This window comes from Aulonocara stuartgranti (genome assembly GCF_965226115.1).
Source record: "Aulonocara stuartgranti genome assembly, chromosome: 12".
Lineage (NCBI taxonomy): Eukaryota > Metazoa > Chordata > Actinopteri > Cichliformes > Cichlidae > Aulonocara > Aulonocara stuartgranti.
This window is the reverse complement of record NC_138948.1, coordinates 14,079,609-14,096,472: the sequence shown is the minus strand read 5'-3', so window position 1 is coordinate 14,096,472 and position 16,864 is coordinate 14,079,609. Positions and strand designations below refer to the sequence as shown.

Genomic DNA, 16,864 nt, shown 5'->3' with positions numbered 1-16,864 from the left:
GGCGTTGTGATGACTACTTTAGGGGCGGTCAAACTCGGATAACTTGATTAGAGACTTTTCTATCTCGCCTTGCTTTCTCTGGGCTGTCAACAAGTATGCCATGAGTTCACTCATGGTCTATTATTAACCAAGTCTGGCCAACAGGCTAGCTAACTGATTGACTGTTTTCAATTTATTTTTAAAAAAAAAATGGATGCCTGAAGTTCCAGTGAGCTTGTCATGACCAAAACCAGTTTATTTTTGCGTTATTGGATCTCATCCAAAACATGTGCAGGCTTGTTTCCACGACTGGGGAAAAAAATAAAAAAAGAAGCCATCTGTAAGTCAAAATGTGTCATTATTCTGTCAAAAATTTAAATTGGGTATTTCAAAATATTTTTTTGACTCAGTTAAGCCTTTGAGATAGTAATCCAAAACTTCAGCTCAGCTCTGCCTGGCATTCTTTTTCCCATAGAACCCAGCACATTGAATTGACACATTTACCAATGTGTTTGATATACAGATAGAGATAGGTAACATATTTGAGAAATCTGTATCTTCATTAAGGCACCAACAACACCCAGAAGGACTTCGGTCATGAAATACTGTAGACAAGAAGATAGAAAAAGCATTTATTTATGTATGTTTTCGGGGTGGCTGTAGCTCAGGAGGTAAAGCGGGTAATCTACTTATTGGAATGTTGATTGTTCAATTCCTGGCTGCTCCAGGTTGAATGTTAAAATTCGTTCTTTGACAGAAATATCTTGGGTAAGACACTGAACCCTATTTGCTCTATTCAAAGTGTGAATATTGGGTACAAAAGGCTTAGAGTGTAGTGGGGGGGAAATTCTGGTGTGAATAAGGCATGTTCGATAAAGTGCTCCCTGTGCTCAAGTAGAGTGCAAAAGTGCCATATAAGAACCAGTCCCTTTACTGTTAACCATGTTTTTGGAGAGCAAATCATTCCACAGTCTCTTATTAGTAGTAATTTAGTTTTTGAATACTCAAAATATGTATTAATCACTTAGAACAAATAATCAAACCTATGCATTTGTATCTGTGGCATGCATTCTGGGAGGCAAAAACACTGAGCTTATCTAGTGCCAAAGAGGCACAGGGAGGACACTTAATTAAAAAAGCAGTGCCATTGGCAGCTGCTAAGTACAAGCTCCCCCCCCCAAAAAAAATCCCTGAATCTGAACTGACTCCTGCAGAAAAGCCGTCGACTTCTGTCTTCTTTGTAAATCTGGGACTTCTAATAAATGTTCTGGTGGTCATTGTGGAAATCATGGCTCTGTTATTAAGATTTAAAGGATTATAGGACAAATGTTGTGCGATTTGTGGCTTTTTTTAATTTATTTTTTTCACTGAGGTTATTGAACGATGATTTGCCTCCTGTTCTTACGTAAAGTTTGTTAAACGTGCAGTCCCACTGAGTTTGTACTTGAGCAGGTATTCTAACAAGACCCTCGGTGGAAGGCCCTGGCTTCAAACTAATAACATATGACTCTATTATGCTTCTAACAGGCTGAAATGCACACAGCTTAGTGACAGCACACCTTCCCATGTCCACGTTTATATGTCTGTGTCTATAGTGGGGAGTACTGTATTAAACCCAAAGGAGAGGATTAGATATAAGAGAGAGACAATAAATGATATAGTAACCAGGGGAGATAGTGGTGGAATGTATATCCATCTATCAGGATTATAATAATGCATTCCAGACAGTGTGGATCCGGGTGCCTGTTATGTGTATCTGTCCATGTTTATTTATGCAAAATGTGGATGAGTGTGTATACATTTGTGCAAGTGTCGTGTTACTCCATGTTGTCAGATTATTTCTGAATGCCAATGACAGCCCTGATTTTTCATTTGAATGGATGATGCCCGTCCATATGCAGGATACCTCCTTGTACCACAAATGGAACTGAGTTGACTCTTTATCATTATTAGCAAGTCTTCCATAGCCCCGGAAAAACACAGAGCACATACGCCACCCCCGCCTTTATTTCATTTTTGCCATTAATGCCATTTTTCTGTGGCTGCCATTTCCTGCTCTGTCTCTGCTTCTCTCTCCTCTCCAGAGTGGCTTGAAGGATCATGGCGCATCACGGGATTTATGGTCAATCGCGAGACAGCTACAGTCCACGTCTTGAAGAATCTGTTAAAGCTTTGTGTGCATGTAGCAGTCCAGAAAAGCTGAAATATGTCTTATGAGATTTTGTAAAAAAGCCTTATAAATATCAAATGTTTTCTCTTGTTTTTTTAAGCTCGCTATTTATGATCAGTCTTGGCTTTGTGTTGCATTAGCATTTCGCATTTTAGCCTACGGGCATCTGGAGACTGATTGAAACTTTGCTAAATGTTTTTCATTTTGTAATACAGCATGGATATAATCGCCACCGCAGTCTGGGTTTTGATAACGCATTAAACAAGTGTTCATTTGATATCATGCACAGACTTTCCAAAGGACTGTTCGTTTCTGTAATAACCACAAGATAAGACACAAAGATATTATTGATTGTGCGTTCTGTGAGAAGCAGTTCCAGTCTATGAAGGCAAGCAAGTCAAACGGCAAGAAAATGTCTTTTTAACCACCGGTCTGCCACTGCATTGTTACTCCAAGTAGTTTCCTTTTTCTCACAAATCTTGCCTAATAAACATCATAACTCTGCTCGCTCGTTGCTTGCGGTGAGGTGCCGCTGATATTGGATACCTGCCCTTTTTGATTAAAATCACTCTGATACACGATTGTGGATTGTGTCCATATTAGAAAATTGTGCTTGCATCAGCATTCAGCGAGATGGGCTCCACTTAAACCAAGACTGCTCTGTGAACTGTGACCCAAGAAGGGCTCCCGCTGTCCAGGCTTATCCCAGCTGTCATTCATGGAGGCAGACACTTGCAGAATACTGCATTTTGCTGAACTGCTTATGTGACCAACATTGAGATAATCCCCCTCCTGCATCTGAATGTGTTCACCATTATTTACTTTGTTAACTCTGTTTTGCGTTGACTTGTACACCAAGATAAGGCTCCTGACCGACTCTTGTTTTCTTACATCTTTAATTAACTGCCTCAAATGGAGAAAAACAGGATGACGCAAACTACAATGAAGAATTATGACCTCTATTTTAGTGAATTTCCTCCATCCTGCTAGCGTTGATTAAGCGCTTTCTGTTCTCGAAGCAGATGACAGCAGAACCCTGTCTCCTCTCTCTAATTTTATCAGAGATGCAACAAATCAACCTTCGACCTGCATCAAACTCACAGGGCGAAAACACCATTAAGGGGCGTTTTCTCTGCAGGAATATGATTTGACATCTTAATTGTCATCTACAAACAAGATAGCAAATCAATCACGTTGCTGAGGGCAAATTTTTCATCCCCTAGTCCCTCCGGTCATTTGGCTACAGAAAGTTAATAGAGAAAGGAAAAGATTAATATTCTGATACTGTATGTCAGCACCGTTTACATAAAAGGCCTCTGTTGTGTATGGAGACAGACTGTGCTTACTCAAAATGAGTACAAATCTGAGGAATATTGATTGTGAACAGATTTTTTTTTTTAAATCTAGGATGCATGATAAACTATTACGTCTCAAGTACATGAGCGCTTTCACAGTATTGCTTACCTCAGCTTGTGTGTTCATGGATAGTGACCTTTGCCTTGGGACACACTGACATTTCAGTTGAGAGCGGTTATGCAGCATAGCCAGCTTCAGTGGGTAATGATGCCTAAGATTTTCTCTGTTGGCTATGCCACACTATACATTTACACAACAGTCTAACTATGGAGAATAACAGGTTTTTTCACTTTAAATGGCAAATATATATATTTATTTGAATAAATATATAAGTAAATGAGTGAAATCATGTTTGAATTTTGGATGTTTTGTTTTGTTTTGTTTTTTTAATTAAACTGTGCCAATTTTCCCCATAGTGTGAGAACTAACAGCTAGCTAAAAAAGCCAGATGTACTGCGTGTTCACGTTCCACATGAACCCCACAGGAATCAACTTTTTCATGCTTCAAATAAATCACAAAATTTTGGCACAGCCAGTACTTAGGTGTTCCTAACAAGATGCAGCACGAGCCAGAGTTTAATTAGTGTTTACTCGCGGTTGCACAGAATTTGACAGCAGTCTTTTTCTTTCTTTTTCATCATTAGCAACAATAATGAGACTGGATATTGTCACAAGGTAGTTGGCTAAATCCTATCATAATAACAGTCAAGTTAAATATCAGCAAGATTGTTTCATAGCTGAATAAGCATTCACATCTCAGAAACTATAGGACGTAATATCATCATTATCATTAAAAAGAGCTAAACCGTGTATTCACTTCATTAAATAAGAATGATGGCATTAGACATTGACAAAGTGCTGCAACTGTAACACTGAAAATATTCCTGCAGAAGGCTTAGTAACACACTGGAACAATGAAACCAAGAGAAAACGCTGCACTAAACGCTATTAAAACTCCAACTTTCTTGGCCAACTCAATCTTTGCTACAGAAATAATGCCATCTTGTCAGGCTCATGGTCCACTAACCCATTTTTTCCATTCTAGGGTTTAGCGCAACATAGTAAGCCCTAACTGAGATTAATAAATGATAATAAACAACAGCTGTAAAACTGAAATGTTATGTTATATCCACACTAGCGCTAGAATTTATCTGCACACCATACAAGAGTATTTGTGATTTCATGTGAAAATGGCAGGCACACTGAATGTGCTCAAAGATTCCCATTCATGAAAAGGTGAGAAGGAAAGATGGTTGAGAATATGCATGTTTTCAGGTGTTTACTTAAAACACAACAAACCCAAGAAAACCAGGTTTATTTATTAGATTTAAGTGCACATTCACTGGATATTTTTGCAATGTAGTTCCCGAAATGTGAGCAAACACTCCATCTGCAAGCAAGATTGGTTTAAGGAGGATGGATGTGTTTCTTCCTGTTTAGATTGCAAAAAGGTTTTGTAAACACATTAGTCTAAACAGCCAATAAGCTGATAGGTATGTTTGTAACACAGGGAATTGAAGCTAAAAAAAAAAAACCTGCTTATTTTTATTGCTTATTTGTGTCACTTTGCCAAATATTAGACACAGAGGGTTAAAGTGAAAATAAATATTTTCTCCATACGTTTGAATGGAGTTAGAGGATTATCTGTAAAACACACGGCAGGCAAAACCCAGCCAGCATCTGGACAAAGTTCAGTGTTTTTGAATAAAGACTCGGCTTGCGAGCATACAGCACATGAGGGAAATCTGCCTGAAAAGCTGACTTCACTTCAAGGTGCCTGTAAAATATTGCAGCTGATGCCCTGGTGCTGATGTGCAAACAAGAAAAGAGACTCCCAGTTACTGCAGCATTTAGTATTTTATTCAGTATTAGAAAGGGAAAAACTGTATGTTAAGGTAAAAATGCAATCCCTGGGAACATTGCAGCGATTAAGTTATACTGTTACGATTTAATTTTGCCACTTTAGTTTTTCCTGCGTTAGAAATTTGTATTTTTTTACTACAATTGAATATCTGAAAAGGTTGCATTTTTTGTCGCGCTGGTGTATTAAGAAGATTCGGTGATCACACTGATGATGATGATGATGATGATGATGATGACAGAAGCTGCCACAGATGAATTGTAAAGATGTAAAAATGTGACTAGCTCTCCCTCTCTCCATATCCCTTCTTCAGCTTTACATCCCGTCTCCTAAAGAGACTGTCCAATCCATTAGCAGCCATCTCCCCTGCTTCCTGTGGACATTCAGGCTGAACACAATGACAGTGGGAAATCACATGTCAGATGACTTCATGGTAGATGACTTTAATATCCGCCACACTAGCCAGTGAGTATATACGCTGAAATCATTCAATAGCCAATGAAGCCGCGGGCCACTAAACAAAATATGGCGTGCTATAGCAGAATGGATGTGTTCCATGGAAGCCCTGTCGGTCGCAGTGTAATTTAATCCAGCCCTTAGGACAAGCATCTCTCAACAGAAATGGGGAAAAAAATTGCAAAAAGAGACTTGAGGGAGTGGATGAATTTTATAACCCTACACTAACCCCTATCAACTCTCCCAAGTCTGGAGACCCCCCCTCCCTCCTGATTTAGTATGTGTCAGTGTGAACTGGCTATAAAAGAAAAGGAAAATCTGGTTACTTTTAACAGATAAATGGCCAAAAACCTGATTGTTGAAAGGCTTCGGGGAAAGATTATTTCATAGACAAGCTTGAGATTGACAGCACCTATTTAGCACGAAAACAATAGCAAACATTAGTGAGATACAGTTATGTTGTTTTTCCCCCTCCCTCCCTTTCTTCTTTTCTTTTTACTCCAGTCCCTAAGAGGAAACACGTGAAAGGAATAAAGCACACAAGTGTCGGTTAGCTGTCGGGTTAACTGCTTCATAAAAGCCTGCCAATTTAGAAAACAGATCGCGGTGTATAGGTAGAGTTCAGCTGTGCTCCTGAGTCATCTTTGGGAGATGAAAACAAAAGGACATGGGATTGTGACAGCTGCGCTGAGCTCCATTTAAGCCGCAGGCTGACAATTACAGAAACCTCTTTTTTAACCTTTCTTTAACCAAGAAAAGTGACTATACGAGTATATAACTCATGTTCTGTCCATGTGCATATATTACTGTAGAGGAAGGACTCGTGCCATTCAGTTCCCCTATTACCTTACTTTGATAAAAGCTCATTTCCCAGGGGCCTCAACTTCAGATGAAGTCAGTTAGGCTCAGTTCTTATGCCAAGAAGCAGACAACTTAACATCGAACACAAGCTACACAGAAGAATAATATAATACAGAGAGCAGGGCACTCCTTTTTGAAAGATACAGTATTGTGAAGCAGGAGAAGAGAGCTATAACTTTCAGACTGTCTCAATTTAACTCCCCTATGAATTCCATTGCCATTTTAGGGAAGAGTTTTCTGTGGTTGACGAGAGCAGTGTGAAAAGCTTAGCTGAAAGCAGAGCATGAAAGCATCTACTCGGATCACTGTAATGCCACCCTCAAAGCTCTGCAGCAAAATTGAGAAAACATAGTTGGGAAATAGCGGCTCTCTCGTGCTGTTGTAGTAGTAGATAAACAGTGGGTCAGGAAAGGGCCTTCCAGGTATGTTATTCCTGTTGAATTACATTTTTTGGGATTCGTATTTTTTCTGTGGATGCTTGGGTTGGTTTTTTTGTTTTTTGAAAATAACAGCTTTTGGAAGTATCACACGACAGCACAGTATTATTATTAATGCGACATTAATATGTAAAACAGCCTAAATCTTGTATTAGTAGTGCCATTTCTTGTTATTTCACTGCTGTTTCTTCTACAGTGTATTGTAGATGTAATGCACAGCATATACTCATTCAGAGCAGGTACTCACAGATGTAATAGTATTCTCTGCCCGGTCTGAACTCAAAGCCCAAGGAGAAGGGAGTGAAGAGCTGGAACTTCTCTGAAAACTTAAGTGGCCCGTTCGGAGAGTGCGGCCTGTTGCATTCCCAGCGTTTAAAGCCTTTGGAGGTGTGGTCACACGTGCTATAGCCATCATAGTTGACCATGTAGAGGACGTAGCGCTCTGTCCGTTCCTCAGGCACTGTGTCTTCATAGTGAGGACAGTAGACGTCAAGGTAGTCGTTTATGCACACATCGATGTGGTAATCCCCACGGTGGAACCTGGTTGGGAAAAAAAGAAGGAGGCAGAAAAGGGTTAACCTTCAAAATTATTTTCAATGCAAACCTAGTTTTGAATGATTTATGTGAACACGCTACATCTCGCAGCACTCTTTCAGTATTTGGTGAAAATTTGCATGCACCAACACTCTCATCCTCTAGCATCAATAAATCTAAGTGGGTTGGTTTATCTATAAATCTCTCTCTGTAACAAATATTTACTTGTGCATATGCCTTCTGAATGGTAGCAAAATGAAGTATCCAACTCTCCCTGTAAACATCTTTCCTCAAACAGTTTTCCTCAGAGTTGGAACAAAAAAAAAATACATTTGCTTGAGGATTTTTGTACAGTAAAAAAAAAAGAGTAGAAATGGTCACAGAGATATAGGATGGCAGGATGGTTCAGCCAGTAAATGTCAGTGATTGGAAAAATACAGGGCCAGACTGTCTCTGAGGGCTGTGCAGTGAGGCATTTTTACAGCAGCAATGATCTAGAACAGGCCACGCAGGGTCAGAGGGCTTCAATACATACAGGGAGATTCATCAAAAGGCCACACATTGTCACAGGCTAGCACTAACATGCACACAATCTCACCACAGTCTCTGCTGCCCAACACGCAGCCCTCTTATCTGTGGAATTTTCACATCCTCCAAAATCAGAGAGCATTTTCTGCATTGCGAGTGCTCTCGTTGACCCAGGGTGGAGTGACCCTAACCTCTGGGTCACGAGGGGGTTTGGAGAGAAAATGCCAAACACCTGTAAGCTTGCTAGGGATGCCCCAATTAGGCACACGCACACACTTGAAGCAGAACAAGAGTGATAATGTGAACCGCAGAGTTGACAATTCCTACGCAGCTGGCGTGACTGACTCGCTTCACAGAGAAACCAGGTGGCGTGAGGCGAGGCCCTGGTTAAATGTCGTGGGAGCACAACCTTACAAGAGTTTGGATCAAACTTATAATTAAAAAAATCGCATCTGCTGTCTATGGGAAGAACTCTTCAACCCCCACAACAGGCAAGAAGCGTACGACAGGACAAATTCATTTTATATAAGAATTTTTAGGCTTAGATTTAAGGCACCAAAGCAGCATAGTGACCTTTTCTCATTCAGTATTTTCTTTTCATGTCCATTAAGTATTGTGTATTTCTAAAGAAACAAAAACTGCATGTCTCTTTGTATATGGCGAATAGGCAGTTAGAAAGAACAAGGTCAAATTAATGACAAAAAAAATTCTAACTCATGGTGTAAAATACCATAATACTGCCTTTAAAGGATGCTGAAACCGTGCTTTCACTCTCTTTCCTACCACTTATTTGATTTCTCATTTCGAAAACTCCAGCTCTATTGTTCTGCCTCTAAAGATTGAAGCTCCTATAATCAAACACATGTATTGAAATCCTGCTTGGCTCGCATCAGTCTGCAGTTTATCTGGTCACTCTGCAGAGAATAACAATCACAATGAAAACCAGGCGCCTGATACTGAAGATCAAATAGCCATTTTAGCAAAAAATCTGGTTTTGGGGCCTTTTAGTTGTTACTTTCTTCATGTTGGTGTAATGGAACAATTATTGCTACGATTGAGCAACAAAACTGAACCAAGCCATTTCTCATTACCGCGATCATGTGTGTCCTCTGGCTCTGCGCGGAATATTTGTGTGCACGTGTGTATATTTGAGCATGAGCTAGCATGAAATGCTGTTCTTCTGTGTTTACCCGAGTAGGGTAAATATCAGCATGAGGGTGTTTACAACCAAGGCATAGAGCAACTCATCTGTAACATTTCATTTAAAACATGTCTGTGGAGGTCCAGGAAGAGCCATGCATCTCTCGCGCTGCTTTAAAATGTCACTGCGTTAATGGTCAAATTCTCCCGGTCGCTCCTCCCAGCTTATGTGTATGTGTACATTCTGCGAGTGTGTGAGCAGGAGCGAGAAAGAGTGTTAGAGAGGGAGCCTGTATGCGTGCGTGTGCCTGTGTGTGTGTGTGATGTTTCAGCTGCCCTTCTCTCCCTGCCTCAGCAGTCAGAATAGTGGCTTGTGGCCCTGACTGCAAATGAAGCAGAGGATGTTTGGGTGAGTGAGCACATAAAAAGGGACAGGACAGGCATTTGTAACATGTAACCTACTCAGTCACACACCCACCCACCCACATATACACCCACACACACACACACACACACACACACACACACACACACACACACACACACACACACACACACACACACGTATATGAAACAAGCACAAAACTAGTACAAACCCTCACACACATGCACACCCATTAGAAACAGGCACACACATACATTAGGTGTGTGTTATCAGATGAGCGAGCACCCTGGCACATTGGCAAAGGAACAGCAGTGAGACAGCCAGAAGCTGCTAATGGCACCGAGTGAGAAAGAGACCGAGGGTGAGAAACAGACAGGGAGGCAGAGACAGAAAGGACCTGGTTCCAAAAGAGGGTGAGAGAATACAAAGAAGAGACAGCAAGACTGAACGCAGCAGATAGCACTGCCAGGCTCCTGGTGAATCCACATCTTTGCAGGAGTTACTCAAGCATGCATTCATCATTAAAGGAGATTTTACAAAAGCTGCATGTGCATGGCATGATTGTGTGAGCAGTCAAATCTCTAAAACCTCCATCACCATTCAGGGAAGGACTCATCAAGATGTAGCTTCATGGATTTTTTGTAAAAAGTGTTCATTTTCCTTACGAACTTTTAGAAAAGTCAGTTCTGCTTTGTTCATTATCATGCAATGTTTTGGACGTTTTCCCCAAGCGTACATCGGTCTGTATGTTGGATGAAGAAGCGCCAAGATGTTGCTCAAATGTAATGTAAATTTAAAGCAGTGCTTCATTAGATTCCAGAAGAGTGACAGGCATAACCAAAAAGAAAAAAAATCAAGAAGAGCAAAATATGAGCAGAAGGGCAAGCCAACTAATTTACAGGTTTTTCTGCATATGTAAGTCAGGGATATAATGTGTGGAGGGTATAGAATTTTTCAGCCATCTGTCATAACAAATTAAGAGATTTATCAATGATAAAAACCAGTTCTGCTACACTCAAATATAAAAAAGAATGTGCAAAAAGATCATTAAATGATCCAATTAAAATGCATGATTTTGTCTTTAAATGTAAGATAAACGTGCATCTTGTAAAGTATTCAGCAAGTACTCTGAAATTGAAAGAGTGGTGTTTTGGTTCAATCTCCAGCTCCTCCACATTCACAAGAATCTAAACCCTGAGTTGTTTCCAGTTGCAGGTAAACACTCTGCTGTCATTTGTGTGTGAGCGTGTGAATGGGAAACGCACCGAAAAGCACTTTGAAGACCGTTTATTAATGCTAAACATTTACTCCACCCAGCCACCAGAGACGCTTCCCTGTATTTTAGAACAAACTTCTGGCAGCGTCATGAGCTGTAATCTTTTCCGTTCTTCTGAGAAACTGTAGCGGCACAGAACGGCAGCGGAAGCCTTCCGCTGGCTAGGTAATTAAGGAGCAAATTTGGATAGCAGGCTAATTGTCAAATGGTGATAATTACATGTCTTTGTTATGCCACAGCTGTCCCAGCGAGCTGTGGGTCACAACACAAAGCGAGGAAAATCAGCTGGACACAGAGCATGAGTGTGTGTGTCTGTGTGTGTGTGTCCGTGTGTGTGTGTGAGTGTGAGAGGGAGAGAGAGAGAGTGTGAGGGATAATCTTTATTGCCAACTGATTACATTTTCACACTGCCTCCTCAGGCCCTTTGGGTTAAAACTGAAGGGGCAAGTATTGTCAGCACACACACACACACACACACACACACACACACATAGAGACACTTGCACATGCAGAGTCACAAACAGAGCAAGTTTGGGAGAGCTGGAACAGTGAAGTGAATTCAGGGTAAGGTGGCAAACCACTGCAGTTGCTGATTGGCTCATTTCCATTTCAATTACACAGCCCAGTGACATTGCTGTGCATACACTCGGGCGCATTCACACTCGCAGAGAGACAAACATACACACAAATACGTACACACACACACACACACACACACACACACAGGTCCTGCGCATGCTGTAGGCCTATGCGCTCTCGTGAGGCACTTCTCTGAGCTGTGCATCGGTAGCTGCAGACAGAAAGCAAGAAGGACAGGGAGAGATAGATAACCTGAGCGAAAGAGAAAGGCAGAGGAGGAGAGCAAGAGCTCAGTGGCAGGCAGAGTGAGAGTAATCCAAACCATCTAACCAGTTGAATAAGTGAGATCCAGTAGAAAGAGCAGTACTCTAAATACTACTGCTCAGAGGTGTGACCCGAAAGCAGAGGCTGCTTCATGACTAACACAGCGTATCAGAGAGGTACGATCATTCTATGTTAATGCTTTGCTTCTGTATTATGAGAAAATATGCTCTAAAACGTGCTCTTCGCTTTTCTTTTCTTTTTGTTTTTTTCCAAGACGTAAAGGGTGAAGACGCAGCAATAACGTGCATCCCAACGTGTGCTGACAAAGAGAGACTGCCACTGGTGTCACGTAAAAATGATCATGACAACACCGATGAACACAAGGAGGCAAAAATAGTGTTAACATTTTATGTAGAAAGAAATCCCTGGAACAATTCTGCTTCATCTTTCTTTTCTTTTCTTTTTTTTTTTTACCTGCACAGACTTTAACAAGAAATGCTAAGATTAGACACTGCTGACAGCTGCATGTATTACAAAGCCAAAGCCCCATCTACCTCAGTACAAAAGATCATCTCTGTTTGTCTCTTCTTCTCTTCCCCCAGTTTTGAAATGTATTTTCTCGCTCACATCCCCTTCTTTCTTGATTTTTTCCGCCTGCCTGAGTTTCTCGCTTTGCCCAGTCCTGCTCATGACCCCAAATCAGATCTATTTACATTATTTCAACACTCCCTGTTGAAATTCAAACATCTGATATATTTTCAATTCAGTATCCTCAGGCAATGTTCCGTTGCTTGATAAATCAAATCACAGTAACCTAGAAACTAGAAATGCACTGGGACCTTAAAAGGCAAGTCTTTTATTGTTTTTCCCTCAACTTTTCTCTGCATCCCGTTGACCGTGTGTGTGTGTGTGTGTGTGTGTGTGTGTGTGTGCTTACATGTATTAGTGTGTGTGCGTGAGGGTGCGGGTGGGGTTATGTATGTCCTCCTAAAGTGAAATATAATTTGTTGATTTTGATCCAGAGGGAGAATCTGTTTAGCCAAGAGAAGATGAACTCTGACTGAACCCGGCTAGGGAATACATGCAAAAGCCTTTGGAGGGCCATTCAACACATATGTTCCAAACACACAAAACAAACACTTCAAGATATAGTTTTCACACTTGTCTAATTGCAGATGTTTGGTTTGGGTCTGAAGATGAAAGGAGGAGAAGAAAGGCAGTACTGGCAGACAGAAAGACGTAAAGGGAAAGAGGAAAGCGGCTGCTGCTCATCATTCTTGTTGATAACAGCTGTTAGAAAGGGATTTAGCCTTTCCAGCCAGATATTCACCTTCTTATTACTGATGGCAAAGCAGTGTAATGGGGAGAGGGGTGAAGAACTGATAACTGAATCCAGTATCTGTGCTCGACAGTCATCTTGACTGCTATGTTAGCAGTTTGGGACCTTGAGATGGAAAGCATTTTTCTTTGTGTCTGAGAAACTGGCAAAGGATGACAATGCAGCTTTCTTGGTTGCACATTTTACAAGTCCTAAAATTATTTCTCCAGCAGGTTAACACATAAACTGGGCATTGACAACCCTCTGTAACTGGTTATACCAAGCCAGAATTGGGATTGGAGGCTTCAACGAATCATTTTGTCACATTATAATGGAATATGGGACGCTTAAAAAACAGTGTTATTTAGTAAGAATGTATTATATGCAAAATACAATAATGTTGCCGAGCAAAAACCTAGGAATACATGGACATTTGGACGATATACAATACAATAATTACACATCGCCCTGCATTTTCTGGCAGTTATGGGGTTTTTTTGCCCCATTTGACAACTTTGCAGCAAAGTTGTCATTTTCCTTAGAGAAATGACCACAGCTATAAAAAGGGCACATTGATGAGAGATTCAAATCCCAAAATACTACTGAAGAAGTACAGAGATGGCTATGAAGTTGGAGAGGGGCGCAGTGAAGTCAGAACATGCGAGAAATGTCAACTTGTTGCATGAGCTGACAGCCGCATTCCTCGCTCACTAACTGGTCGATAGGTTTACAACGCTGGGAGGGGTTAGAGGATGAGACACAGTGTCATCAGACCTATAGAATATCATATATTACTGGTATGCCTGCGGGACAGGTGTCTATGAATGCAGGCATGTTTTTATGTGTTCATGCTAGATATCGACTATAATGTGCAAACACATCCACACACACAGAAGTGCATAGCTGCTGGTCATGGTGCATTTTATTGTGTCCATCTGCTGGAGCTTTATGGACGGTGAACTTCAGGCTCAGAGCAGGTGGTCAGCCCAATATAATATACCGACTGTCAGCAGTGAGGGACGTGCCCATGCTTTTCGTCACCTTTCCCACTCCCACGTAGTTTCATTCGTTCGCCTCTCCGAGTCTTTTCTCCCTCTTCATCTCCCTGTCCTTTACTTCCTCACTCTTTTTCCCCTCCCGCCCACCTCAACCCCTACCACCCCTTGACTGTGATCTTACAATATTCATTTCTGCCATTTATGTCTGTCAGCAGTCATTTTGCCCCAGGGAGACAATGAATTAAGAGCAGTGACAGACAAGTTCTTGTTCTGCTCTTGGTGCTGAGTGAAACAGCAAGATGTAGGGCTCCAGTAAGTGTTTGATGTAGTCTGCATCAGCATGCTGCTGCTCGAGTCCAAAACAGAGGGGGGAGAAGAAGAAAAAAAAGACAGACAGATACTTCCTCTGAGCTCATCTACTCACTCCTCTGCCAAACAGCCGTTTTTATGGATGTGTAACACTGATGTGTAAAAGCGATATGTGTGAGCGAATGGCTGAATATGTCTATGTGGGCCTGTGTATATCGGTCTGTGTGTAAAAGGATTTCTTTATGTCTCTCCTCATCACCAAGGGAGTCAGGGAAAAATGGCACATCCCCCAACATCCTGTCAGACCCTGGGGTCATTTTTCTGAATCACTGCTGCCCCAAGCCCACTTCAATCCCTTTGTAAATACTGTATACTTTGACATGTTTACTGGGTCCAGAGTGGAGTGTGTGCTTGCCTGTAGATGCATGTGGGCTTATTCATGGTCACACATGGGCAGTTGCTATCAATTAATGGCCATGTATCATTGAGTGGTGAAATGTGTTGGCCATTAATCATTGGTCATTGTTTTATAGTGACAGGGTATTTGGCAGCTGAGACAGAACAGTGGCAATGAAACGGCTTTGAGCCGTGTAACCCATCTTCCTGATGTGAGTGAGAGAAGGAGCGAGGGAGAGAAGGGCATCCTGTACAAATAGGGATGGAGATAAAAACTTGGTCAGGCAGTCTGGCTAGCTCGCTCTCGATAGGTTCTAAGAGGCTAGATAAACACAAACACTTAAAGTCGCCATGTGTCTGCAGCAATTAATGCTTTGTAAGTGACATAACTAAACAGTTTGATAGGTAGGCTATTATGCACGTGTAAACACAGAAAACATTCCCAGGTGCATGCTTTCATTTGTGTACAGTAGTCGACATTGCATAATGTCACTGGTACAAACCTTAAATGGAACTAAAATGGTCTCATCAATGCAGATGAAACAGTCGCTGGACTGAAAATGATGATGCTAACAAAGGAGCGCTGTACTCGCAATACACTGCTCGGGTGCTTGAGTAATGTCTCCTGTGTAGGTCACGAACGTATCTAAAACGTCTCTTTGAATGAGGCAAAATGTGGTTAAATTAAAAGAAAAGAAGTTGCTTCTTTATTTAAAATTTCTTTATGTATCTACTTTACCTATTCTCATAATTGTAGGAAATAACACAGGGGGGATATTGGGGACATTATATGATCTAAAGGTGACAAATATCCCAAACTGCCACAGAACACGCCTAGAAAAAAAACTGCTGTTTTAGTGATGAAATAGTTCCCAGTATCACTTTGGGTGGGGAGGATCTCCTATTTTGGTTATTTTATGTTCACACTGAGAACATTTGGGACTTTAAGAGAATGCTGCCATATGTTTCCTTGCTTATAGATGTTGTTTCATCTGGGACAGCATAAGTTGGAGTGAACCAGAGAGCAGACTTTGGGGATATAAAGAAAATATTCCCAAATGTTTATCCTCTAGATCATGAGTTAGCGTACCCTTTATTTCTTAAAAGGGAAAAAAGTTACCTTAATTAATCCTCCTTTAACATCCAGGAACACAGCTTAAAGGGGATATTCCCATGTGGTTCATTTTTCACTTTTCATTACATTACAGTATCTTCCGGGAACGTTACAGTAACACAACAGAAACAATACAGCAGAACTTGCAAAACAGTAGTAAGAGAAATTTTACACCCGTGTGTGCAACACTAGCTCCACTCAGCTAAAAGCCATGCCAGGTTGTCAGCTTATCGGGTCAGATGAAAAGAGAGTGCCATCAAATAAAATCAGTCACATAAGTGTTGAGATTACTCCAACAAGGCGAATGGGGTTTTGGTGGAAAAACAGACAGATCAGAACATCAGCGTAGGCTTAAAAAAAAAATAGGAGTATGGTGTAACTGCTGAGTGTATTATGCACCATCACATCACGCAATATGCTTAGCACCCTGGTTGTTAAGTAAACAAGCACATAGCCAATGTCAGTCTTTATCAGACATGTTGATTAGGTCTATTAGGTTAGAAATGAGTTCCTTGATAAGAATACAGTTAGCTTTGATTCATTAAATATTGTGTACAAGAGTACTTGTACTGTAGCATGTTATCAAGTACAAACCTGAGAAGAAAAATGTTATATATTTATTTCAGTGAACAACATCATGTTGAGTAAAGCCATCTGTGAAACCTGTAAATGCTTGTGGTTGATGGTAGCAAACTAGCATTTTCTCTTAGGGTTTGCCTCCACCTTGTTTCACTGGTTTGAGATAATAGCTTGGACATAACTGGGACTGTTTGCCTGCACTGGGCTCAGCTTTTGTATATGACCTTTTGTACAGTAAGACAAAAACCTTGTCTATTTGAACTTCATAATTACAGTCCACAATAATTCATGTAGAAAATGCTGCAAGACTTACATAGAGAATTA

At 40.9% G+C, this 16,864-nt stretch overlaps 1 protein-coding gene across 2 annotated transcripts in view; it reads right to left on the bottom strand.

Annotated features, from left to right (window-relative positions):
* Nucleotides 1–16,864, bottom strand: part of efna5b (ephrin-A5b) — a 108,545-nt gene that overhangs the window by 11,935 nt on the left and 79,746 nt on the right. For both annotated transcript variants that reach the window (XM_082553444.1, XM_082553443.1), the window contains exon 2: nucleotides 7,368–7,660. In XM_082553444.1, coding sequence (XP_082409570.1) covers nucleotides 7,368–7,660 — 293 coding nt within the window. The remainder of the gene's footprint in view (nucleotides 1–7,367; nucleotides 7,661–16,864) is intronic.